Source organism: Leuciscus leuciscus (assembly GCF_965113295.1).
Source record: "Leuciscus leuciscus genome assembly, chromosome: 3".
In the NCBI taxonomy this organism is placed as follows: Eukaryota; Metazoa; Chordata; class Actinopteri; order Cypriniformes; family Leuciscidae; genus Leuciscus; species Leuciscus leuciscus.
The window spans coordinates 55,178,432-55,206,073 of NC_138727.1; the positions used below are offsets into that span (position 1 = coordinate 55,178,432).

General features: G+C 38.4%; 2 protein-coding genes across 2 annotated transcripts in view; one reads left to right on the top strand and one right to left on the bottom strand.

Annotated features, from left to right (window-relative positions):
* The window catches only part of LOC309493775 (uncharacterized protein), a 111,553-nt gene that overhangs the window by 32,364 nt on the left and 51,547 nt on the right, over positions 1-27,642 (top strand). The window lies entirely within an intron of this gene.
* Positions 1-27,642, bottom strand: part of LOC309493637 (uncharacterized protein) — a 186,651-nt gene that overhangs the window by 5,567 nt on the left and 153,442 nt on the right. Inside the window, exons 14-59 of the mRNA XM_082162791.1 lie at positions 27,488-27,547; positions 26,950-27,009; positions 25,691-25,750; positions 23,959-24,018; positions 23,704-23,760; positions 22,153-22,212; positions 20,890-20,949; positions 16,775-16,834; positions 15,512-15,571; positions 13,201-13,260; positions 12,946-13,002; positions 11,767-11,817; positions 11,591-11,641; positions 11,422-11,472; positions 11,250-11,300; positions 11,073-11,123; positions 10,674-10,724; positions 10,537-10,587; positions 10,362-10,412; positions 10,193-10,243; positions 10,021-10,071; positions 9,841-9,891; positions 8,359-8,409; positions 8,222-8,272; positions 8,041-8,091; positions 7,872-7,922; positions 7,701-7,751; positions 7,521-7,571; positions 6,529-6,579; positions 6,392-6,442; positions 6,211-6,261; positions 6,042-6,092; positions 5,870-5,920; positions 5,690-5,740; positions 5,517-5,567; positions 5,309-5,340; positions 5,060-5,137; positions 4,772-4,958; positions 4,526-4,642; positions 4,221-4,402; positions 3,981-4,142; positions 3,699-3,905; positions 3,389-3,621; positions 3,231-3,297; positions 3,046-3,137; positions 2,794-2,956 (exon numbers count right to left, since the gene is read on the bottom strand). Coding sequence (XP_082018917.1) covers positions 2,794-2,956; positions 3,046-3,137; positions 3,231-3,297; positions 3,389-3,621; positions 3,699-3,905; positions 3,981-4,142; positions 4,221-4,402; positions 4,526-4,642; positions 4,772-4,958; positions 5,060-5,137; positions 5,309-5,340; positions 5,517-5,567; positions 5,690-5,740; positions 5,870-5,920; positions 6,042-6,092; positions 6,211-6,261; positions 6,392-6,442; positions 6,529-6,579; positions 7,521-7,571; positions 7,701-7,751; positions 7,872-7,922; positions 8,041-8,091; positions 8,222-8,272; positions 8,359-8,409; positions 9,841-9,891; positions 10,021-10,071; positions 10,193-10,243; positions 10,362-10,412; positions 10,537-10,587; positions 10,674-10,724; positions 11,073-11,123; positions 11,250-11,300; positions 11,422-11,472; positions 11,591-11,641; positions 11,767-11,817; positions 12,946-13,002; positions 13,201-13,260; positions 15,512-15,571; positions 16,775-16,834; positions 20,890-20,949; positions 22,153-22,212; positions 23,704-23,760; positions 23,959-24,018; positions 25,691-25,750; positions 26,950-27,009; positions 27,488-27,547 — 3,398 coding nt within the window. The remainder of the gene's footprint in view (positions 1-2,793; positions 2,957-3,045; positions 3,138-3,230; positions 3,298-3,388; positions 3,622-3,698; positions 3,906-3,980; positions 4,143-4,220; positions 4,403-4,525; positions 4,643-4,771; positions 4,959-5,059; positions 5,138-5,308; positions 5,341-5,516; positions 5,568-5,689; positions 5,741-5,869; positions 5,921-6,041; positions 6,093-6,210; positions 6,262-6,391; positions 6,443-6,528; positions 6,580-7,520; positions 7,572-7,700; positions 7,752-7,871; positions 7,923-8,040; positions 8,092-8,221; positions 8,273-8,358; positions 8,410-9,840; positions 9,892-10,020; positions 10,072-10,192; positions 10,244-10,361; positions 10,413-10,536; positions 10,588-10,673; positions 10,725-11,072; positions 11,124-11,249; positions 11,301-11,421; positions 11,473-11,590; positions 11,642-11,766; positions 11,818-12,945; positions 13,003-13,200; positions 13,261-15,511; positions 15,572-16,774; positions 16,835-20,889; positions 20,950-22,152; positions 22,213-23,703; positions 23,761-23,958; positions 24,019-25,690; positions 25,751-26,949; positions 27,010-27,487; positions 27,548-27,642) is intronic.

Consider the following 27,642-nt stretch of genomic DNA (forward strand, 5'->3'; position numbering starts at 1 on the left):
TTTTCAAATGTTCATAAGATGAAATCAATTCACTTAACTCTCTCTCCCTTCACAGCGCAGATCCAATCGATAAACCAGTCCAGCAGATTCCCACGGACGAACTCTGATCCAGCAGGCTTCAATGGGCGGCTGTATCACTCCAACGAGACTTCAACAGGAGACCTTTTTCCCCGAACAGCGTGTGCCCAGAACTACTCCACAGAACACAACTGCGCGAACCTCTCTGCGCGAACCTCTCTGCGCGAACCTCTCCTCCCGAACCTCTCCTCCCGAACCTCTCCTCCCGAACCTCTTCCCTTTGCTTCTCTGAGCGGCCCTTTTTATCCATTGCTTGTCAAACAGGAAGCCTATGCGAACGCCACTTCTCTCTCTCCCGCACCTGCCATATATTAGCGCTAATCAGGCCGGGCAATATTCCTGCCACACCCGGAACCGGAGTGGGATGTGTTGCACACAAATCATTCCCTCAGGAAACTCGTGACTCATCAAAGGGTTCCGCTCGCTGAGCGTTTTTGTCACCCGTGACATATACGTTTTATTTTAATATATAATATATTATACATAAGATTTATATTTGTTAATAGGCTATATCTTCATTACCTAGAGATATAATTAAACAAAAAGTAGTCGAAACACATCTAACAGAACTTTACTAAGTTTACTAAGTCTAACAGAACTTAATAAAACTTTTTTACTAAGTTGTCTATTTTTTTTACAACATTGTGTTCTTTTTTCCTTTTTTTAATTAACGAAATGTCAATCTTCGTCTTTATAACAGAAGATACAATACAATACAAAAATCTTCAAGATACAGCCTACAATCTTCACATGTAGTCTATAACAGATTGTTACCTTATAACAGTCCTTTGTGTGGTGGAATAAGCAATGCTATATAGAAATATATGGTTAGTATCTTAATTTAAACTTTATTTTATTATTTTATTAGTTAATTAATTATGCTAACTCAACTAATTTAATGTAAAGAGCTGGATACTAATTAAATAATGTCAAATATTAAATGTAGGCTATTGATTAGAGTTGCCATAAAGATTTTTCTAGACTAGTAGTCATTCATTTAAGCAATTAGGACTAATCGCACGTTTATATTCAATCCTGGGTGCATGTAGGCTATAGCCTATATTCCGCGCTCAAGCGCATGCATAAAACTTGCCGCAAAGCGCCGGCAAAAGTAGACTAATGATAATAAATGTGTCTGCAAAAATAACGAAACATTTTAAATGTTTATTAATAAACTAGTGTTTTCTAAATCAGTGTAGGCTGCAAACATATCTCCATTCATCTCCGCTGTAAAGTAGATGCACCTTTCATATGGACAGGATTACATTATCAGATGGTACCGTACGCATTTGCTTTCGATTGGATTTTTTATAAACTTTTTTTATAAACTTTATACTGTATAGATAGCTATATTTTTCATGTCTGTGAGGCTTGTCTATACGCAGTTATTCAGTTCATTTTTGAGACGCGCTCCAATTCACAGAGATCATGAAAGCGCGCCCTGTTCGTTTTATTTTACAAAAGCACAACGTTTTCTTGTTGTTGTGAGTTTACACAAATAAAAGTAGTTGCGACTGATGTATTATTCTTTTCTGTATGACCAGAAATTGAGTATTTTAAGTTGTTTCCACTGTTGATAGGAAAATGTGAGTGATGGCACCGGTGCCTCCATGTCATGCAGTGCGCGCTCCACACTCTTCACAAACACTTGGATATGCGCTTAATAATAGCTAACATTTATCTAGGTTAACGTTAGAGCGAGCGGCCATGCCAGACGGATTTGTTCATGTTTAACAAATCAAATTCTGTTGGATTTTCTTGCGCCAGTTTGAAAAGGGCGGCTCAAACACAACACTAGCCTATACAGATAAACGCCCAACGCTGGTGTTTTTCTTTAAAGAAATTAGTTTAGGCTTTAAAATAAATATGGTTTGTGGGCTAATTAATGCCACAATAATTTGTTTATTTTATTGTCTACTTATATTTTTCATTTCTGTTTTGCATAGAAAACCATTTAAAGGATTTGTTGTGCACCGCAATGCCATCCTCCCATAGAAAGACACGTTAAGAGCCACCTTTATTTTCTTTATAATAAAGGGTTTCTATGGGAGGAAAACGCATAACGTGTAATTAAATGCGTTGCGTTCATATTCTGGGCTCATCTGCTTTTCTGTAGGATAGTATGGTTTATTAATAAGGTGTGTACAGCATTTGATCTTTATCACTGAAGTAGCCTATTAAGCCACATTGAGCTTTTTCTTTATTATAAGGGTTTTCTATGGGAGGAAAATGCTTAGCCTAATGTGCAATTAAACACAATTTTCGTAATCTGGGTTCATCTGCTAATCTGTAGGCTACACATGCTTTATTAATAAGGTGTGTACAGAATTTGATCTTTTAACATGAATTTCCATTGGGGCTGCAATTACTTCAGCTTTTTGGACGCATGATAAAGACATGATAGGCAATACATTTTATGTGGATAAAGGCATATTTTGTACATGACTACACATGTCCTTATAAGGCCAAGAACATTTCATAACATCTCGTTATTACGAGAAAAATATGTCATTTTAAAGACATAACATCTCGTTATTACGAGAAAATAGGTTGTTTTAATGGCATAACATCTCGTTATTACGACAAATAATATTATTGGAAATATTATTGGAAAAATAATATGTATGTGGCAGCAATGCGTCACCGTAGTTTCTTCCTTATACTGTCTCTGGAAACACTGAAATGGTTTACTTAGTAGGATGGAAAATGTCTGACCTCATTATTGAGGACACAATAGATCAGGAAGATGAAGGTTCCCTGCTGGGAGTTCAAGATCACGAAGATGATCTCCAGCTCCTTCCTGCCCTTAGTGAAAAAACCCAGAATCCAGGAGCAACCAAGAACCACAAACTGAGCCAGTGTTTTAAATACCATAATCCTGCAGAGAAAAAGAAAAAAGAGACGTAATGTGTCTTACTTGACTAAATGTTCTTTTTTTTAATAGAGCAATTCAATCATGTTTGTTACTTGGTTTGTTTCATCTGTGAAACTTCAGCGTTCAGTTTTTTGAGAGTTGAGTTCAGATCGATGATGATCTTGATGAAAAGAATTGTGTTTGACTGCAAAGTAAAAAAAATTAAAAATGTAATTAATACAATTGTTTTCCATTTAATACAAAGTCATGAGCAAAATTAAACGAGAAATGTGTTTACTGATAGAATCATGCAAACCGGTCCCAGAAAACTCCAGATGAAACCTTCATCGATTTTAATCCAGCACCTGTTTGGAGGAAAATATAGTCAAATAATCAATGAACAAACATGCATGGATGAAGATTTTGAGCAATGAGTCACTCTCAAATTAAACTCACATTTCACTTCCGTAGCCTTTAGGATTCACCCCAGCAGACACGGCCACCACAACCAGAGGAACCGTATATCCAATCACACACAGGAATCCACTTCTAAGCACCTCCCTCTTTTTGGAGCTGATCTGTGATAGGTTCTTCACACAGATGAAGAGCAGCACAGCTTCAATGAACATCCACACAAAGCCGGAGAGAAAGAGGAAGTGCAGCACACCTGATATCACGGCACACAACACCTGGAGATCATGAGAGACGGTTAGGATGATTCTCAGTGAGACTGTGCTGAGCTGTAGGGCTCTTTCATCATTCTCACCTGATGAGGGCGTATGAGGCTCAGGAACTGTTGTGTGAGCAGGAACAGAAGGTGAGCCAACAGCAGACTCACACAGATGTTGATTCGAGCCACATTATTTACTCTAGGACTCCACTGACAAAGGACAAAGGTCAACAGGGCCAAACTGAAGAACACCAGCCCCACGATCACACACACCAAATTCAACAGGTCCAGCAGTGAGTCGCTCTGAGAAAACATGTCAGAGTACATGAGTGCCAAATCTGTGCTGTTCTTCAATGCTCACTATAAATGTTCTCGTACCTCTGATGGGCGGCTGGTTTGCTTGATGAGAGCGAATGTGGACAGATGAACACAGGAACACACAGTGTAGTTGCTGTTGGTCTCTGAAACAGAACAACCATCTACAATCCACTCGCTGATGTTCCAGTACACACAGGACAGGGAACTGTTGGGGTCAAACTCCTGCAAAAAGAAGAAAGAACATGTTTTCAGATGTTCATCAGTTCTCAGGTTGGACAAAAACACATGTCAGTCTCTCACTCTGATGTGTTTGAGGGTGAAGTTGACTGGTTTGGTGAGTTTAGTGTTGGTGGTTTTGAGAAGAGTAGCTGAGATTACAGTGGACATCATGGTTTTAATCGTGTCATTTGATGTGTTGAAGAAGTCTGGCTTCAGTAGATTCTCCATTGTGTTATAACTCATGAAAGCCACAGCAGCTGATCCTGTGAGACAGAAACAGAAGCTTACATGCAATAAACCAAATCAACATTCTTTTTTTATTGTCGTTAGTGATGTCTCTTTCTAGTTTTCTTGTTCATTTAATCAAACTAAAACCTGTCACATACTGTCATCGTTGTTCTTGGCAATCCCAATGAGATCAATGTCCACAGAAGAATTTGTTGTGTTAAGTCGAGGGATTTTATCTAAGGTTGCATTTGGTCCAACGATGAAGATTTGTACCTCTGATTAAAAAAAATACATGTAAATTAATCTGTATTAACAATTAGGCCATCTAAAAAAGTCAAAATGTCCTCTAGACTTGAGCACATTAAGTAATTTCACAGTATATTCATAGTTTGGTTTTCACTTACCCACAGTGTCAAGAGAAAAGCTGACATTGGCATATGTGTCTGTCGGCTTCACCAGCATGGACACCAGCTTCTCACTGGCTTTTAACACACGGTTTCCATCTGACACCAGTTTATTTGGGTCAGCAGATGATGACACTAAAACCTTCTCTGATGCGTTGAGGACCATATTAAAAATTGTTTTCACATCCTATTTTAGTAATCATAAAAATAGGATTATTTGTAAACGTTGAAACAAAAGAAAGCATTGCTACAGGATAATTTAAGATTATATTGTCATTTTTGTCTTACGGTCAAGGGGAGCACTTCATCTGTAATGTTCTCTATCCGGTCAAGAAGATTTTCTACACATCGCCCTGTGGTCTGACTCTGAAATCACAATTGAGCTTTAAAAATAAACTGAAAATTGAAAATGTAAGTTAACTGCTCTAATATTATTCTACATATTATATACAACAACACTGACAATAATACAGAACAGTACACACTATTTTGCATTATTGAGCTGTTGTTACAAAAATTTACCCTGCAACAACTTACCCTGCATTCGTCCTGCAGTGTGATAATCAGACCTGGAATGAGAAAAGTCTCATGAAATCATTTTAAATTTCTTTCAGAATAAAATTCCTTTTAAATTCCTTCCCTTTCATTTGAGTGGGACTGGGTGATGTTGTGGTATTCTCCGTGAAGACAAATGTTAGGAGGAGCTGCTTTTGAGAGCTACATTTCAGTCCGGCAACATGCTCACCTGCAGTAGTGGGACTGATAGATGTTGTGGAAGACATTGTCAGCAAATGACCTGTCAAATTTACAATATGGGAAGAGATGCCAAGTCCTATTTTAAGGAACTTCTTTGTTCTTCATGAAGACATTAATTATGTAGGGTTGCATTTTAAAATCAGTCCAGTACAACATCCTCACCTGTAGATGTAGAACTAGTAGATGTTGTGGAAGTGACGGGCTGTAAAGACACTGAAAGAAAAACATATGTAAACAGATGCTAAATCAGACTCAAATGCTGCATTTCAGTGTTCTTTATGAAGATAATTATTAAGAAGGGCTTCTGTTGAAAGCTAAATTTCAGTCCGGCAACATGCTCACCTGCAGTAGTGGGACTGATAGGTGTTGTGGAAGACATTGTCAGCAAATGACCTGTACAATTTACGAGATGGAAAGAGATGCCAAGTCAGAAATTAAATTCTGTGTTCTTCATGAAGACATTAATTATGTAGGGTTGCATTTCAATATCAGTCCAGTAAAACATCATCCTTACCTGTAGAAGTAGAACTAGTAGATGTTGTGGAAGTGACGGGCTGTAAAGCAACTAAAACAATAACAGATGGAAACCGATGTTAGATCAGATTCAGATGCTGTTCTTCATGAAGACAATTATTGAGATAATCTTTTTTGAAAGCCACATCTTAGTCCAGCAACACATTAACCTGAAGTAGTGGAACTGGTCGATCCTGTGGAAGTGACCGGCAGTAAAGAAACTGAAAACATAACAGATGGAAACATGTTCAATTATACTCAGATGATGAAATACTCGTTCTTCATGAAGAAAATAATTTCTTTCTTTTTTCTTTTTTTTAAAGGTCACATTTAGTCTAGAATCATCCTCACCTGTAGAAGAAGAACTAGTAGATGTTGTGGAAGTGACAGGCTGTAAAGCAACTGAAACAACAGATGTTAAATCAGACTCAGATGTTGAATTGCTGTGTTCTTCGTGAAGTCACATATTAGTCCAGCAACACATTCACCTGAAGTAGTGGAACTGGTAGATGTTGTGGAAGTGACAGGCAGTAAAGAAACTGAAAACATAACAGATGAAAACAGATGTTAAATCAAACTCAGATGGTTTACGTAAATCCAAGCCACCGCACTAGCCATTATTTTTAATTGAAGGTTACGTAGGAGCGTTATCCAAGCATTAATGGCAAGGATTGCCCCTTTTACTGGGAGCGGAATGTATGAGGTGTTTCTGTGAGGTCATAGTACACGATTTCAAAGAGGAACTGTGGATTCAGAATTTCCGGATGAATAGTTCATAAAGAATAATGCATAGTTTAACAAATAACTGTGTCTCATCTTCTGTCTAAACATACCACACCTTCTTTAAAGAATGATCATGTGAAGACTGATGCCAGGAGACCTGTAAATGCGAAAAAAAACTGTTTCCATAGCATTTTTGCTAAATATAAATTTTTTGAATTGCCTGAAAAACCACCTCATGTGAGCGTTCAAACTTTTTCGCGATATGTGGGAATTTTTGCAAAATTACGTGTTCCCATTGGTCGTATGTTCAATTTGCATTATTAATTTGCGCAATTTCAAGGGTAATGGAAACGCAGCTACTGTGAACCGGTATTGAGAATCGAACCCGCGGAGCTGATCATGTGCTGATCGCGCGAAGTGCGCACTTATCTTTGCACAGCGCAAACAGACAGTCTTTTAATAAGGACAGTCTTTTCGTGCTTTCGATTTTAGTTTGTTTAACAGCAATGGCGCAAAACTCAACATTAAAGACTTTTTATGTTATTATGAGAAATTTTTATCTATTTTTGGGTCACCACAGTAGATGAATGGGAGGTACTGAAATCTATTTGTGGTGGTCAATGTTAATATTGTGGAAGGCCACCACAAATAAATCAATGTATGGGAAACACTGTGTTAAATCAAACTCAGATGATGACCTGTGTTCTTCACAAGGGTTTATTTTAAAAGGCCATATTCAGTCTAGAGTCATCCTCACCTGTAGATGTAGAACTAGTAGATATTGTGGAAGTGACCGGCTGTAAAGTAACTGAAACAATAGCAGATAGAAATAGATGCTAAATCAGACTCAGATGCTGAATTACTGTGTTCTCTGTGAAGACAATTGTTAGGAGGAGATGCTTTTGAGAGCTACATTTCAGTCCGGCAACATGCTCACCTGCAGTAGTGGGACTGATAGATGTTGTGGAAGACATTGTCAGCAAATGACCTGTACAATTTACGAGATGGAAAGAGATGCCAAGTCAGAAATTAAATTCTGTGTTCTTCATGAAGACATTAATATGTAGGGTTGCATTTCAATATCAGTCCAGTAAAACATCATCCTCACCTGTAGAAGTAGAACTAGTAGATGTTGTGGAAGTGACGGGCTGTAAAGCAACTAAAACAATAACAGATGGAAACCGATGTTAGATCAGATTCAGATGCTGTTCTTCATGAAGACAATTATTAAGAGAATCTTTTTTGAAAGCCACATCTTAGTCCAGCAACACATTAACCTGAAGTAGTGGAACTGGTCGATCCTGTGGAAGTGACCGGCAGTAAAGAAACTGAAAACATAACAGATGGAAACATGTTCAATTATACTCAGATGATGAAATACTCGTTCTTCATGAAGAAAATAATTTCTTTCTTTTTTCTTTTTTTTAAAGGTCACATTTAGTCTAGAATCATCCTCACCTGTAGAAGAAGAACTAGTAGATGTTGTGGAAGTGACAGGCTGTAAAGCAACTGAAACAACAGATGTTAAATCAGACTGAGATGTTGAATTGCTGTGTTCTTCGTGAAGTCACATATTAGTCCAGCAACACATTCACCTGAAGTAGTGGAACTGGTAGATGTTGTGGAAGTGACAGGCAGTAAAGAAACTGAAAACATAACAGATGAAAACAGATGTTAAATCAAACTCAGATGGTTTACGTAAATCCAAGCCACTGCACTAGCCATTATTTTTAATTGAAGGTTACGTAGGAGCGTTATCCAAGCATTAATGGCAAGGATTGCCCCTTATACTGGGAGCGGAATGTATGAGGTGTTTCTGTGAGGTCATAGTACACGATTTCAAAGAGGAACTGTGGATTCAGAATTTCCGGATTAATAGTTCATAAAGAATAATGCATAGTTTAACAAATAACTTTGTCTCATCTTCTGTCTAAACATACCACACCTTCTTTAAAGAATGATCATGTGAAGACTGATGCCAGGTGACCTGTGTAATGGGAGATTTTTGATTTTCATTACTTACTTTGATTTTCATTAACATACACTAGATTGACTTCTATGTGTGCTGCTGACCATGTGATATAATGATTGATGTGAAACGCCTGCGAAGCAGGAGAAGAGGAGGAGAGCTTTGAGGGCTGAAGCCCTGACCCCTAAGGTCAAAGGGCTGTCCAATTTAGGACTTGCAGGCTGCAAGTTAAGCTAAACTAAAGTTCAGTGTATAATAGGATCACTGGTGGTGTCTTATCCATCTATGGAGTTTAAAGAACCTTGGAAGATAACAATAACACAGCATAAAGACTGGCCTGCCCCTCTCTCCTGGTCGCACTTGTTCCACAGACTGTACTGTCTACCTCTGTGTGGCAACTGGGCCTTCTTGCAAGAAATAAATTACTTTTGAAATGATTATTTGATTCCAGACTATCTCTTACGCCAAAGATGATTGTTTAGGTGAAAAACTGCCACATCACCTGTAAATGCGAAAAAAAAAACTGTTTCCATAGCATTTTTGCTAAATATAAATTTTTCGAATTGCCTGAAAAACCACCTCATGTGAGCGTTCAAACTTTTTTGCGATATATGGGAGTTTTTGCAAAATTATGTGTTTCAACTGGTCGTATGTCCAATTTGCATTATTAATTTGTGCAATTTCAAGGCTAATGGAAACGCAGCTACTGTGAACCGGTATTGAGAATCGAACCCGCGGAGCTGATCATGTGCTGATCGCGCGAAGTGCGCACTTATCTTTGCACAGTGCAAACAGACAGTCTTTTAATAAGGACAGTCTTTTCGTGCTTCGATTTTAGTTTGTTTAACAGCAATGGCGCAAAACTAAACATTAAAGACTTTTTATGTTATTATGAGAAATTTAAATCTATTTTCGGGTCACCACAGTCTACTTAAAGAATGGGAGGTACTGAAATCTTTTTGTGGTGGTCAATGTTAATATTGTGGCAGGCCACCACAAATAAATCAATGTATGGGAAACACTGTGTTAAATAAAACTCAGATGATGAACTGTGTTCTTCACAAGGGTTTATTTTAAAAGGCCATATTCAGTCTAGAGTCATCCTCACCTGTAGATGTAGAACTAGTAGATATTGTGGAAGTGACCGGCTGTAAAGTAACTGAAACAATAGCAAATAGAAATAGATGCTAAATCAGACTCAGATGCTGAATTACTGTGTTCTCTGTGAAGACAATTGTTAGGAGGAGATGCTTTTGAGAGCTACATTTCAGTCCGGCAACATGCTCACCTGCAGTAGTGGGACTGATAGATGTTGTGGAAGACATTGTCAGCAAATGACCTGTACAATTTACGAGATGGAAAGAGATGCCAAGTCAGAAATTAAATTCTGTGTTCTTCATGAAGACATTAATTATGTAGGGTTGCATTTCAATATCAGTCCAGTAAAACATCATCCTCACCTGTAGAAGTAGAACTAGTAGATGTTGTGGAAGTGACGGGCAGTAAAGCAACTAAAACAATAACAGATGGAAACCGATGTTAGATCAGATTCAGATGCTGTTCTTCATGAAGACAATTATTAAGAGAATCTTTTTTGAAAGCCACATCTTAGTCCAGCAACACATTAACCTGAAGTAGTGGAACTGGTCGATCCTGTGGAAGTGACCGGCAGTAAAGAAACTGAAAACATAACAGATGGAAACATGTTCAATTATACTCAGATGATGAAATACTCGTTCTTCATGAAGAAAATAATTTCTTTCTTTTTTTTTAAAGGTCACATTTAGTCTAGAATCATCCTCACCTGTAGAAGAAGAACTAGTAGATGTTGTGGAAGTGACAGGCTGTAAAGCAACTGAAACAACAGATGTTAAATCAGACTGAGATGTTGAATTGCTGTGTTCTTCGTGAAGTCACATATTAGTCCAGCAACACATTCACCTGAAGTAGTGGAACTGGTAGATGTTGTGGAAGTGACAGGCAGTAAAGAAACTGAAAACATAACAGATGAAAACAGATGTTAAATCAAACTCAGATGGTTTATGTAAATCCCAGCCACCGCACTAGCCATTATTTTTAATTGAAGGTTAGGTAGGAGCGTTATCCAAGCATTAATGGCAAGGATTGCCCCTTATACTGGGGCAATCACAGGCACCACAGTCTACTTAATGAATGGGAGGTACTGAAATCTATTTGTGGTGGTCAATGTTGATATTGTGGAAGGCCACCACAAATAAATCAATGTATGGGAAACACTGTTAAATCAAATTCAGATGATGAACTGTGTTCTTCATGAGGGTTTCTTTTAAAAGGCCATATTCAGTCTAGAGTCATCCTCACCTGTAGATGTAGAACTAGTAGATATTGTGGAAGTGACCGGTTGTAAAGTAACTGAAACAATTGCATGAAATAGATGCTAAATCAGACTCAGATGCTGAATTACTGTGTTCTCCGTGAAGACAATTGTTAGGAGGAGCTACTTTTGAGAGCTACATTTCAGTCCGGCAACATGCTCACCTGCAGTAGTGGGACTGATAGATGTTGTGGAAGACATTGTCAGCAAATGACCTGTACAATTTACGAGATGGAAAGAGATGCCAAGTCAGAAATTAAATTCTGTGTTCTTCATGAAGACATTAATTATGTAGGGTTGCATTTCAATATCAGTCCAGTAAAACATCATCCTTACCTGTAGAAGTAGAACTAGTAGATGTTGTGGAAGTGACGGGCTGTAAAGCAACTAAAACAATAACAGATGGAAACCGATGTTAGATCAGATTCAGATGCTGTTCTTCATGAAGACAATTATTAAGAGAATCTTTTTTGAAAGCCACATCTTAGTCCAGCAACACATTAACCTGAAGTAGTGGAACTGGTCGATCCTGTGGAAGTGACCGGCAGTAAAGAAACTGAAAACATAACAGATGGAAACATGTTCAATTATACTCAGATGATGAAATACTCGTTCTTCATGAAGAAAATATATATATTTTTTTTTTTTTAAAGGTCACATTTAGTCTAGAATCATCCTCACCTGTAGAAGAACAGCTAGTAGATGTTGTGGAAGTGACAGGCTGTAAAGCAACTGAAACAACAGATGTTAAATCAGACTGAGATGTTGAATTGCTGTGTTCTTCGTGAAGTCACATATTAGTCCAGCAACACATTCACCTGAAGTAGTGGAACTGGTAGATGTTGTGATAACGTGTATGTGTGTGTGTGTATTCTGTGAATTTTAAAAATACATTTTAACCAGAAAAATCCAAAATCTATTCCCAAAATCGTGCAGCCCTATAGTTTCTCTTGATATCAGTATGTTCACAGTTTTTTCTTTTTTTTTTTCTTTCAGGGACCAGATGCAACTGAGTCCTGCTGACTTCAACATTCACATGAGTCTCTGTACATGAACATGGTAAAGTGAAAATCAAACACCTTGGAAATGAAAGGTATGTACAATGTTTTTAGGAATGGCACAAAGGTCTCTGTCTTTGGATCATTGTTTTCAATGTGCTCTTTTGTCATTTGTATTTTTGGATTGTGTTGTGTTGTAAATAAATCCAAACAATCTAAAAGCCATTCTTTTTTAAATCTCCTCATTCTTTGTGCAAGGTTGCTCTGAATGACAGGGCCTGATCGCTCCTAATAGGGCAGTTAGGGGAGTGTCTTTGTCTTTCTCAGGTGTTAAAAGCTTACATATTAATGAGATGATCACGCCTCTTCGAATATGGCTTTGTCACACAAAACACGTCTTAGAAATTTTAAATCAATATATTGTCTTATCTGAATGAGCAGTCAGGGTGATTTTCACATAGTTTTGGAGCAAATATTCTAGGCTACGTCATACAATTTTCAAAAGTCTTGTGAAGAAATAATCAGTATGGGTTTCATGGCCTTATTTCAGTGAGAATTTTTTTTTGTATTTTCACAAACCACGCATAAATGTCAGTATCTCAAAACTACAAACTTTTACATACATGCTGCTGATATATTATTGTAGCAGAGTTTGTGCTGAATACAGTGTAATCAGACTTTAGCCATGAAAATGTCACTAGTAACAGAGCATCAGAGCATGTCAGAGCATGTCAGAACACCTCCAGGGCCAGAAAACAGCTCAGACCTCAGAGGGTTAAACACTCACATCTGTTCAATTCTAGAGATCCACAAACATTCAGACAAAACACAATCCAACAGAGGAAACATCGGACTACATTACCAGCTGAGGTCGTCTCTGGTGTGACTGTTGTACCGGTGGTTGGGTTGTTAGTAACAGCTGAAAAAAATAATGACTGATGAATACCAATGAATTAAACACACACTAAAAAGAGCTCATGTAGATATGAGCACTCTGTCCACCTCTGATCATCTTTATCTAGATACACAAACACACTCACACACATGTTCATTTCTAGAGATCCACAAACATTCAGACAAAACACAATCCAACAGAGGAAACATCAGACTACATTACCAGCTGAGGTCGTCTCTGGTGTGACTGTTGTACCGGTGCTGGTGGGGTTGTTAGTACTCTCTAAAAAAATAATTATGTGGCTTAGTAAATATTACAGTAATATTTAACTTTATTAACTTAATAAAATCTCTGAATATTACTTTTTTTCTTAAGATTTACTTTTTTAAGTAAAGAATTGACTTAAAATTCAGATTTACTTATTGTTTTTACTTGCATTTACTCAATTCATACAGTATATTTCATTTATTTCACAGCTTTAAAATATTTCACCAAAATGTTTTTTGTAATGGTTAAACTTTATACACTCACCTAAAGGATTATTAGGAACACCATACTAATACTGTGTTTGACCCCCTTTCGCCTTCAGAACTGCCTTAATTCTACATGGCATTGATTCAACAAGGTGCTGAAAGCATTCTTTAGAAATGTTGGCCCATATTGATAGGATAGCATCTTGCAGTTGATGGAGATTTGTGGGATGCACATCCAGGGCACGAAGCTCCCGTTCCACCACATCCCAAAGATGCTCTATTGGGTTGAGATCTGGTGACTGTGGGGGCCATTTTAGTACAGTGAACTCATTGTCATGTTCAAGAAACCAATTTGAAATGATTTGAGCTTTGTGACATGGTGCATTATCCTGCTGGAAGTAGCCATCAGAGGATGGGTACATGGTGGTCATAAAGGGATGGACATGGTCAGAAACAATGCTCAGGTAGGCCGTGGCATTTAAACGATGCCCAATTGGCACTAAGGGGCCTAAAGTGTGCCAAGAAAACATCCCCCACACCATTACACCACCACCACCAGTCTGCACAGTGGTAACAAGGCATGATGGATCCATGTTCTCATTCTGTTTACGCCAAATTCTGACTCTACCATCTGAATGTCTCAACAGAAATCGAGACTCATCAGACCAGGCAACATTTTTCCAGTCTTCAACTGTCCAATTTTGGTGAGCTCATGCAAATTGTAGCCTCTTTTTCCTATTTGTAGTGGAGATGAGTGGTACCCGGTGGGGTCTTCTGCTGTTGTAGCCCATCCGCCTCAAGGTTGTGCATGTTGTGGCTTCACAAATGCTTTGCTGCATACTTCGGTTGTAACGAGTGGTTATTTCAGTCAAAGTTGCTCTTCTATCAGCTTGAATCAGTCGGCCCATTCTCCTCTGACCTCTAGCATCAACAAGGCATTTTCGCCCACAGGACTGCCGCATACTGGATGTGTTTCCCTTTTCACACCATTCTTTGTAAACCCTAGAAATGGTTGTGTGTGAAAATCCCAGTAACTGAGCAGAATGTGAAATACTCAGAGCGGGCCGTCTGGCACCAACAACCATGCCACGCTCAAAATTGCTTAAATCACCTTTCTTTCCCATTCTGACATTCAGTTTGGAGTTCAGGAGATTGTCTTGACCAGGACCACACCCCTAAATGCATTGAAGCAACTGCCATGTGATTGGTTGATTAGATAATTGCATTAATTAGAAATTGAACAGGTGTTCCTAATAATCCTTTAGGTGAGTGTAGAGTGATAACAGCTGAAAAAAAATATGACTGATGAATACTAATGAATTAGGGCGCTTTCACACTGGCAGTTTAGTGCGGACCGGGGCACGGTTCGCATGAAAAATCGCAAATGTGAACGCTGTCATCGGACCCGGGTGCGCACTAGAGTACCGAACCCGAGACTACCTGGAGGAGGTGGTCTGAGCTCGGTTGCTCCCGAACCGTGGTGCGGTTCGCGTTAATGTGCAAGCAACACGGACTCGGGTGCGTGCTTGTTCAGGAAGTATACTATATCCCGCGCATGCGTATAACTGTCGCATCAGTGAAAAATCTTCTGCGAGCAGCAGAAACACGGCGTCCCCTGGATATGTGCTGAATTACACCATGTAATGAACATAAACGTAGTTGTCTCTCACTATGTTGTGCATAATAGCACCAAAAAAAACAGACAAATTACAGCTATGCTCAGTCGAGTTGTATTCTCCATGCGTTTTCCGTGTGCGTTTGCGATGACGTAAGATCACTGCAAACGCACCTGGGTTCGATACAACTAATTGAGTGTGAAACCAGACCAACGCTGCGGGGGGCGCCGGGAACTAGCGCACTCGGGTTCGGACCGCAGCAAACGAACCCAGTGGAAAAACGCCCTTAAACACACACTAAAAAGAGCTCATGTAGATATGAGCACTCTGTCCACCTCTGATCATCTTTATCTAGATACACACTCACACACATGTTCATTTCTAGAGATCCACAAACATTCAGACAAAACACAATGCAACAGAGGAAACCTCAGACTACATTACCAGCTGAGGTCGTCTCTGGTGTGCCTGTTGTACCGGTGCTGGTGATGGTGTGAGTAATCTCTAAAAAAAATAATTCTGTGTCTTAGTAAATAGTACAGTAATATTTAACTTTATTAACTTAATAAAATCTCTGAATATCATTTACTTGATTGTTTGAGTTAAACATACCAAAATAATTGACAAAAAATCCAACAGTTAATTTTATCTCAAATGTACAGTTATATTTAAGTTTTTTTTCAATAAAATAATTTAGTATTTGACTAACCAATTATTTATTTATAATACACTTAATATATTTGTGAAATTTCAATCAAAATATTTGAGAATGGAGAATTAAACTGATCTGTTTCAAGAAACAAAAATATTACTTAATTCAGTACTATTAATATATAACACACTCTTAAGAAATTGAGTAAGTTTACTCATTTAAAACAATGCACCCCACCCCCACCCTCTGACGTGACACAACTCAACGGTTGAGTGAGCGCGGGCTGTGTGAACTCTCTCCAGTCCAGAACAGTTCTTCACTTCTCAGCGTTGCAGAATTGGTGCATTTCCTCTGTGAAATTCAGTTTTGTGTATGTTTTATTTTATCTCTAAAATCATTACTGTGCTTTAAATCATTTTATTTAATGCAAAAACAACATAGAGGTGTAATTTGTCACCTAAACGAGAGTTGCGCCTGTCTTTTTGCGTGATTGAAACGCCTTGCAGAAAACACACGACTTTATTCCTAATGATAATGAATATTATTAAAGGAATACTTCACCTCTGGAAAGATGAATGTGTATTTATAATGGGTCATTTATGTAGTAGAAATGTGAAATGATTTTTGAATTTGGAGCCTTCCAGAAAATGTATTTTTGGCTCATGTGGATGAAAGACAACAACTCCCAGAATGCACTTGCTCACTGCCCTACAAGGCCACTCCAAAGCCACGCCTACCGGTAAAAGCGCGCAGTTAAACAACTAGGCTAGGCTACTAGTTGACTCGAAACTTAAAAGATGCCGTTTTATCGTGAGTCTCCGTGACGAGTCTGCCCGGGATTTCGAGATCCCCCAAAATGTCCGGGATTCGGCTTTTGCGTTCTACAGTCGCCATTCATTATGTTTACTGTGGCGAGCAGGACGAGGCTGAGGGGCGCGGGAGAACGGCACGAGGCCGGTGGTGTGATTACTGATGAGCGAAGTGTAAAAATGTTTCACCAAAAAAATAATAGATAAACTTTTTTAGAGTACAGAGGAAACATCAGACTACATTACCAGCTGAGGTCGTCTCTGGTGTGACTGTTGTACCGGTGCTGGTGGGGTTGTTAGTACACTCTAAAAAATAATTCTGTGGCTTAGTAAATATTACAGTAATATTTAAATTTATTAACTTAATAAAATCTCTGAATATTACTTTTTTACTTAAGATTTACTTAATCTTTTTTTAAGTAAAGAATTGACTTAAAATTCAGATTTACTTAATCTTTTTACTTGCATTTACTCAATTCATACAGTATATTTCATTGATCTCACAGCTTTAAAATGTACTCAATTTTTTTGAGTGTAAAAATGTTTCACCAAAACAATTTAGTAAATCATAGTTAAGCTTTTTAGAGTGATAACAGCTGAAAAAAATAATGACTGATGAATACTAATGAAGTAAACACACTAAAAAGAGCTCATGTAGATATAAGAACTCAATCCACCTCTGATCATCTGTATCAAGATACACAAACACACTCACACACACATGTTCATTTCTAGAGATCCACAAACATTCAGACAAAACACAACAGTGTTTTATCTACAGCTTAGATCGGCCCTCAAAGCGTATGGTGTTCCTTGGCAGCAACCTTTGCTTGTACACCCATTGTGTAAGTTGATTATTGCTCAAGGGAATAATAGGGGCTTGGTGTCCATATTATATAACTTTATATTGGAGGCCTCTAATGCCAAACTGCCTTTAGATAGGCTATGGAGACGTGACTGCCCAAGTTTGGATCCAGGATTTAATTGGGAGGATGTTTGGGTAAATATAAAGGAGGCCTCTCGTAATCCTGACCACCAACAGATACATTTCAACTTTGTATATAGAACATATTTAACACCTCGTAAACTCCATTTAATGAAGAGATTAACTGATCCAACCTGTACCCAATGCGTTCTGAAGGTTCCAGGCACTTTCTTACATATGATGTGGGAGTGTCCACCTGTTGCTCAATTTTGGACTCAGGTGGCATCCAGATTATCTGATCTGGTTTCAGCAACGATACCTGTAACGGTGCCTGTCCTGTTACTGAATAACCTAACAATGTTGAAACTTAATAATCAGCATAAGCGCACAGTACTAGCTGGCCTCACAGCTGCTAAAAAAGATGATTGCATTGAGATGGAAGCCTCCTCATTCACTTTCTGTTAAATGTTGGATTCTTACATTTTTGGACGTGACTCTTCTAGAATTGTCTGCTGCTCGAGTTAATGGTGTGAATGAAAAGACTCATGGCCTTATTTCAGTGAGAATTTTTTTTTGTATTTTCACAAACCACGCATAAATGTCAGTATCTCAAAACTACAAACTTTTACATACATGCTGCTGATATATTATTGTAGCAGAGTTTGTGCTGAATACAGTGTAATCAGACTTTAGCCATGAAAATGTCACTAGTAACAGAGCATCAGAGCATGTCAGAGCATGTCAGAACACCTCCAGGGCCAGAAAACAGCTCAGACCTCAGAGGGTTAAACACTCACATCTGTTCAATTCTAGAGATCCACAAACATTCAGACAAAACACAATCCAACAGAGGAAACATCGGACTACATTACCAGCTGAGGTCGTCTCTGGTGTGACTGTTGTACCGGTGGTTGGGTTGTTAGTAACAGCTGAAAAAAATAATGACTGATGAATACCAATGAATTAAACACACTAAAAAGAGCTCATGTAGATATGAGCACTCTGTCCACCTCTGATCATCTTTATCTAGATACACAAACACACTCACACACATGTTCATTTCTAGAGATCCACAAACATTCAGACAAAACACAATCCAACAGAGGAAACATCAGACTACATTACCAGCTGAGGTCGTCTCTGGTGTGACTGTTGTACCGGTGCTGGTGGGGTTGTTAGTACTCTCTAAAAAAATAATTATGTGGCTTAGTAAATATTACAGTAATATTTAACTTTATTAACTTAATAAAATCTCTGAATATTACTTTTTTTCTTAAGATTTACTTTTTTAAGTAAAGAATTGACTTAAAATTCAGATTTACTTATTGTTTTTACTTGCATTTACTCAATTCATACAGTATATTTCATTTATTTCACAGCTTTAAAATATTTCACCAAAATGTTTTTTGTAATGGTTAAACTTTATACACTCACCTAAAGGATTATTAGGAACACCATACTAATACTGTGTTTGACCCCCTTTCGCCTTCAGAACTGCCTTAATTCTACATGGCATTGATTCAACAAGGTGCTGAAAGCATTCTTTAGAAATGTTGGCCCATATTGATAGGATAGCATCTTGCAGTTGATGGAGATTTGTGGGATGCACATCCAGGGCACGAAGCTCCCGTTCCACCACATCCCAAAGATGCTCTATTGGGTTGAGATCTGGTGACTGTGGGGGCCATTTTAGTACAGTGAACTCATTGTCATGTTCAAGAAACCAATTTGAAATGATTTGAGCTTTGTGACATGGTGCATTATCCTGCTGGAAGTAGCCATCAGAGGATGGGTACATGGTGGTCATAAAGGGATGGACATGGTCAGAAACAATGCTCAGGTAGGCCGTGGCATTTAAACGATGCCCAATTGGCACTAAGGGGCCTAAAGTGTGCCAAGAAAACATCCCCCACACCATTACACCACCACCACCAGTCTGCACAGTGGTAACAAGGCATGATGGATCCATGTTCTCATTCTGTTTACGCCAAATTCTGACTCTACCATCTGAATGTCTCAACAGAAATCGAGACTCATCAGACCAGGCAACATTTTTCCAGTCTTCAACTGTCCAATTTTGGTGAGCTCATGCAAATTGTAGCCTCTTTTTCCTATTTGTAGTGGAGATGAGTGGTACCCGGTGGGGTCTTCTGCTGTTGTAGCCCATCCGCCTCAAGGTTGTGCATGTTGTGGCTTCACAAATGCTTTGCTGCATACTTCGGTTGTAACGAGTGGTTATTTCAGTCAAAGTTGCTCTTCTATCAGCTTGAATCAGTCGGCCCATTCTCCTCTGACCTCTAGCATCAACAAGGCATTTTCGCCCACAGGACTGCCGCATACTGGATGTGTTTCCCTTTTCACACCATTCTTTGTAAACCCTAGAAATGGTTGTGTGTGAAAATCCCAGTAACTGAGCAGAATGTGAAATACTCAGAGCGGGCCGTCTGGCACCAACAACCATGCCACGCTCAAAATTGCTTAAATCACCTTTCTTTCCCATTCTGACATTCAGTTTGGAGTTCAGGAGATTGTCTTGACCAGGACCACACCCCTAAATGCATTGAAGCAACTGCCATGTGATTGGTTGATTAGATAATTGCATTAATTAGAAATTGAACAGGTGTTCCTAATAATCCTTTAGGTGAGTGTAGAGTGATAACAGCTGAAAAAAAATATGACTGATGAATACTAATGAATTAGGGCGCTTTCACACTGGCAGTTTAGTGCGGACCGGGGCACGGTTCGCATGAAAAATCGCAAATGTGAACGCTGTCATCGGACCCGGGTGCGCACTAGAGTACCGAACCCGAGACTACCTGGAGGAGGTGGTCTGAGCTCGGTTGCTCCCGAACCGTGGTGCGGTTCGCGTTAATGTGCAAGCAACACGGACTCGGGTGCGTGCTTGTTCAGGAAGTATACTATATCCCGCGCATGCGTATAACTGTCGCATCAGTGAAAAATCTTCTGCGAGCAGCAGAAACACGGCGTCCCCTGGATATGTGCTGAATTACACCATGTAATGAACATAAACGTAGTTGTCTCTCACTATGTTGTGCATAATAGCACCAAAAAAACCAGACAAATTACAGCTATGCTCAGTCGAGTTGTATTCTCCATGCGTTTTCCGTGTGCGTTTGCGATGACGTAAGATCACTGCAAACGCACCTGGGTTCGATACAACTAATTGAGTGTGAAACCAGACCAACGCTGCGGGGGGCGCCGGGAACTAGCGCACTCGGGTTCGGACCGCAGCAAACGAACCCAGTGGAAAAACGCCCTTAAACACACACTAAAAAGAGCTCATGTAGATATGAGCACTCTGTCCACCTCTGATCATCTTTATCTAGATACACACTCACACACATGTTCATTTCTAGAGATCCACAAACATTCAGACAAAACACAATGCAACAGAGGAAACCTCAGACTACATTACCAGCTGAGGTCGTCTCTGGTGTGCCTGTTGTACCGGTGCTGGTGATGGTGTGAGTAATCTCTAAAAAAAATAATTCTGTGTCTTAGTAAATAGTACAGTAATATTTAACTTTATTAACTTAATAAAATCTCTGAATATCATTTACTTGATTGTTTGAGTTAAACATACCAAAATAATTGACAAAAAATCCAACAGTTAATTTTATCTCAAATGTACAGTTATATTTAAGTTTTTTTTCAATAAAATAATTTAGTATTTGACTAACCAATTATTTATTTATAATACACTTAATATATTTGTGAAATTTCAATCAAAATATTTGAGAATGGAGAATTAAACTGATCTGTTTCAAGAAACAAAAATATTACTAAATTCAGTACTATTAATATATAACACACTCTTAAGAAATTGAGTAAGTTTACTCATTTAAAACAATGCACCCCTCCCCCACCCTCTGACGTGACACAACTCAACGGTTGAGTGAGCGCGGGCTGTGTGAACTCTCTCCAGTCCAGAACAGTTCTTCACTTCTCAGCGTTGCAGAATTGGTGCATTTCCTCTGTGAAATTCAGTTTTGTGTATGTTTTATTTTATCTCTAAAATCATTACTGTGCTTTAAATCATTTTATTTAATGCAAAAACAACATAGAGGTGTAATTTGTCACCTAAACGAGAGTTGCGCCTGTCTTTTTGCGTGATTGAAACGCCTTGCAGAAAACACACGACTTTATTCCTAATGATAATGAATATTATTAAAGGAATACTTCACCTCTGGAAAGATGAATGTGTATTTATAATGGGTCATTTATGTAGTAGAAATGTGAAATGATTTTTGAATTTGGAGCCTTCCAGAAAATGTATTTTTGGCTCATGTGGATGAAAGACAACAACTCCCAGAATGCACTTGCTCACTGCCCTACAAGGCCACTCCAAAGCCACGCCTACCGGTAAAAGCGCGCAGTTAAACAACTAGGCTAGGCTACTAGTTGACTCGAAACTTAAAAGATGCCGTTTTATCGTGAGTCTCCGTGACGAGTCTGCCCGGGATTTCGAGATCGCCCAAAATGTCCGGGATTCGGCTTTTGCGTTCTACAGTCGCCATTCATTATGTTTACTGTGGCGAGCAGGACGAGGCTGAGGGGCGCGGGAGAACGGCACGAGGCCGGTGGTGTGATTACTGATGAGCGAAGTGTAAAAATGTTTCACCAAAAAAATAATAGATAAACTTTTTTAGAGTACAGAGGAAACATCAGACTACATTACCAGCTGAGGTCGTCTCTGGTGTGACTGTTGTACCGGTGCTGGTGGGGTTGTTAGTACACTCTAAAAAATAATTCTGTGGCTTAGTAAATATTACAGTAATATTTAAATTTATTAACTTAATAAAATCTCTGAATATTACTTTTTTACTTAAGATTTACTTAATCTTTTTTTAAGTAAAGAATTGACTTAAAATTCAGATTTACTTAATCTTTTTACTTGCATTTACTCAATTCATACAGTATATTTCATTGATCTCACAGCTTTAAAATGTACTCAATTTTTTTGAGTGTAAAAATGTTTCACCAAAACAATTTAGTAAATCATAGTTAAGCTTTTTAGAGTGATAACAGCTGAAAAAAATAATGACTGATGAATACTAATGAAGTAAACACACTAAAAAGAGCTCATGTAGATATAAGAACTCAATCCACCTCTGATCATCTGTATCAAGATACACAAACACACTCACACACACATGTTCATTTCTAGAGATCCACAAACATTCAGACAAAACACAACAGTGTTTTATCTACAGCTTAGATCGGCCCTCAAAGCGTATGGTGTTCCTTGGCAGCAACCTTTGCTTGTACACCCATTGTGTAAGTTGATTATTGCTCAAGGGAATAATAGGGGCTTGGTGTCCATATTATATAACTTTATATTGGAGGCCTCTAATGCCAAACTGCCTTTAGATAGGCTATGGAGACGTGACTGCCCAAGTTTGGATCCAGGATTTAATTGGGAGGATGTTTGGGTAAATATAAAGGAGGCCTCTCGTAATCCTGACCACCAACAGATACATTTCAACTTTGTATATAGAACATATTTAACACCTCGTAAACTCCATTTAATGAAGAGATTAACTGATCCAACCTGTACCCAATGCGTTCTGAAGGTTCCAGGCACTTTCTTACATATGATGTGGGAGTGTCCACCTGTTGCTCAATTTTGGACTCAGGTGGCATCCAGATTATCTGATCTGGTTTCAGCAACGATACCTGTAACGGTGCCTGTCCTGTTACTGAATAACCTAACAATGTTGAAACTTAATAATCAGCATAAGCGCACAGTACTAGCTGGCCTCACAGCTGCTAAAAAAGATGATTGCATTGAGATGGAAGCCTCCTCATTCACTTTCTGTTAAATGTTGGATTCTTACATTTTTGGACGTGACTCTTCTAGAATTGTCTGCTGCTCGAGTTAATGGTGTGAATGAAAAGACTCATGGCCTTATTTCAGTGAGAATTTTTTTTTGTATTTTCACAAACCACGCATAAATGTCAGTATCTCAAAACTACAAACTTTTACATACATGCTGCTGATATATTATTGTAGCAGAGTTTGTGCTGAATACAGTGTAATCAGACTTTAGCCATGAAAATGTCACTAGTAACAGAGCATCAGAGCATGTCAGAGCATGTCAGAACACCTCCAGGGCCAGAAAACAGCTCAGACCTCAGAGGGTTAAACACTCACATCTGTTCAATTCTAGAGATCCACAAACATTCAGACAAAACACAATCCAACAGAGGAAACATCGGACTACATTACCAGCTGAGGTCGTCTCTGGTGTGACTGTTGTACCGGTGGTTGGGTTGTTAGTAACAGCTGAAAAAAATAATGACTGATGAATACTAATGAATTAAACACACACTAAAAAGAGCTCATGTAGATATGAGCACTCTGTCCACCTCTGATCATCTTTATCTAGATACACAAACACACTCACACACATGTTCATTTCTAGAGATCCACAAACATTCAGACAAAACACAATGCAACAGAGGAAACATCAGACTACATTACCAGCTGAGGTCGTCTCTGGTGTGACTGTTGTACCGGTGCTGGTGGGGTTGTTAGTACTCTCTAAAAAAATAATTATGTGGCTTAGTAAATATTACAGTAATATTTAACTTTATTAACTTAATAAAATCTCTGAATATTACTTTTTTTCTTAAGATTTACTTTTTTAAGTAAAGAATTGACTTAAAATTCAGATTTACTTATTGTTTTTACTTGCATTTACTCAATTCATACAGTATATTTCATTTATTTCACAGCTTTAAAATATTTCACCAAAATGTTTTTTGTAATGGTTAAACTTTATACACTCACCTAAAGGATTATTAGGAACACCATACTAATACTGTGTTTGACCCCCTTTCGCCTTCAGAACTGCCTTAATTCTACATGGCATTGATTCAACAAGGTGCTGAAAGCATTCTTTAGAAATGTTGGCCCATATTGATAGGATAGCATCTTGCAGTTGATGGAGATTTGTGGGATGCACATCCAGGGCACGAAGCTCCCGTTCCACCACATCCCAAAGATGCTCTATTGGGTTGAGATCTGGTGACTGTGGGGGCAGTTTTAGTACAGTGAACTCATTGTCATGTTCAAGAAACCAATTTGAAATGATTTGAGCTTTGTGACATGGTGCATTATCCTGCTGGAAGTAGCCATCAGAGGATGGGTAAATGGTGGTCATAAAGGGATGGACATGGTCAGAAACAATGCTCAGGTAGGCCGTGGCATTTAAACGATGCCCAATTGGCACTAAGGGGCCTAAAGTGTGCCAAGAAAACATCCCCCACACCATTACACCACCACCACCACCAGTCTGCACAGTGGTAACAAGGCATGATGGATCCATGTTCTCATTCTGTTTACGCCAAATTCTGACTCTACCATCTGAATGTCTCAACAGAAATCGAGACTCATCAGACCAGGCAACATTTTTCCAGTCTTCAACTGTCCAATTTTGGTGAGCTCATGCAAATTGTAGCCTCTTTTTCCTATTTGTAGTGGAGATGAGTGGTACCCGGTGGGGTCTTCTGCTGTAGTAGCCCATCCGCCTCAAGGTTGTGCATGTTGTGGCTTCACAAATGCTTTGCTGCATACTTCGGTTGTAACGAGTGGTTATTTCAGTCAAAGTTGCTCTTCTATCAGCTTGAATCAGTCGGCCCATTCTCCTCTGACCTCTAGCATCAACAAGGCATTTTCGCCCACAGGACTGCCGCATACTGGATGTGTTTCCCTTTTCACACCATTCTTTGTAAACCCTAGAAATGGTTGTGTGTGAAAATCCTAGTAACTGAGCAGAATGTGAAATACTCAGAGCGGGCCGTCTGGCACCAACAACCATGCCACGCTCAAAATTGCTTAAATCACCTTTCTTTCCCATTCTGACATTCAGTTTGGAGTTCAGGAGATTGTCTTGACCAGGACCACACCCCTAAATGCATTGAAGCAACTGCCATGTGATTGGTTGATTAGATAATTGCATTAATTAGAAATTGAACAGGTGTTCCTAATAATCCTTTAGGTGAGTGTAGAGTGATAACAGCTGAAAAAAAATATGACTGATGAATACTAATGAATTAAACACACACTAAAAAGAGCTCATGTAGATATGAGCACTCTGTCCACCTCTGATCATCTTTATCTAGATACACACTCACACACATGTTCATTTCTAGAGATCCACAAACATTCAGACAAAACACAATGCAACAGAGGAAACCTCAGACTACATTACCAGCTGAGGTCGTCTCTGGTGTGCCTGTTGTACCGGTGCTGGTGATGGTGTGAGTAATCTCTAAAAAAAATAATTCTGTGTCTTAGTAAATATTACAGTAATATTTAACTTTATTAACTTAATAAAATCTCTGAATATCATTTACTTGATTGTTTGAGTTAAACATACCAAAATAATTGACAAAAAATCCAACAGTTAATTTTATCTCAAATGTACAGTTATATTTAAGTTTTTTTCAATAAAAGAATTTAGTATTTGACTAACCAATTATTTATTTATAATACACTTAATATATTTGTGAAATTTCAATCAAAATATTTGAGAATGGAGAATTAAACTGATCTGTTTCAAGAAACAAAAATATTACTTAATTCAGTACTATTAATATATAACACACTCTTAAGAAATTGAGTAAGTTTACTCATTTAAAACAATGCACCCCTCCCCCACCCTCTGACGTGACACAACTCAACGGTTGAGTGAGCGCGGGCTGTGTGAACTCTCTCCAGTCCAGAACAGTTCTTCACTTCTCACCGTTGCAGAATTGGTGCATTTCCTCTGTAAATTCAGTTTTGTGTATGTTTTATTTTATCTCTAAAATCATTACTGTGCTTTAAATCATTTTATTTAATGCAAAACAACATAGAGGTGTAATTTGTCACCTAAACGAGAGTTGCGCCTGTCTTTTTGCGTGATTGAAACGCCTTGCAGAACACACGACTTTATTCCTAATGATAATGAATATTATTAAAGGAATACTTCACCTCTGGAAAGATGAATGTGTATTTATAATGGGTCATTTATGTAGTAGAAATGTGAAATGATTTTTGAATTTGGAGCCTTCCAGAAAATGTATTTTTGGCTCATGTGGATGAAAGACAACAACTCCCAGAATGCACTTGCTCACTGCCCTACAAGGCCACTCCAAAGCCACGCCTACCGGTAAAAGCGCGCAGTTAAACAACTAGGCTAGGCTACTAGTTGACTCGAAACTTAAAAGATGCCGTTTTATCGTGAGTCTCCGTGACGAGTCTGCCCGGGATTTCGAGATCGCCCCAAAATGTCCGGGATTCGGCTTTTGCGTTCTACAGTCGCCATTCATTATGTTTACTGTGGCGAGCAGGACGAGGCTGAGGGGCGCGGGAGAACGGCACGAGGCCGGTGGTGTGATTACTGATGAGCGAAGTGTAAAAATGTTTCACCAAAAAAATAATAGTTAAACTTTTTTAGAGTACAGAGGAAACATCAGACTACATTACCAGCTGAGGTCGTCTCTGGTGTGACTGTTGTACCGGTGCTGGTGGGGTTGTTAGTACACTCTAAAAAATAATTCTGTGGCTTAGTAAATATTACAGTAATATTTAAATTTATTAACTTAATAAAATCTCTGAATATTACATTTTTACTAAAGGACTAAAGAACTAAAGAATTGACTTAAAATTCAGATTTACTTAATCTTTTTACTTGCATTTACTCAATTCATACAGTATATTTCATTGATCTCACAGCTTTAAAATGTACTCAATTTTTTTTAGTGTAAAAATGTTTCACCAAAACAATTTAGTAAATCATAGTTAAGCTTTTTAGAGTGATAACAGCTGAAAAAAAATAATGACTGATGAATACTAATGAAGTAAACACACTAAAAAGAGCTCATGTAGATATAAGAACTCAATCCACCTCTGATCATCTGTATCAAGATACACAAACACACTCACACACACATGTTCATTTCTAGAGATCCACAAACATTCAGACAAAACACAATGCAACAGAGGAAACATCAGACTACATTACCAGCTGAGGTCGTCTCTGGTGTGCCTGTTGTACCGGTGCTGGTGATGATGTGAGTAAACTCTAAAAAAAAAAAAAAAATGTATCTTTGTAAATATTACAGTAATATTTAACTTTATTAACTTAATAAAATCTCTGAATATCGTTTACTTGATTGT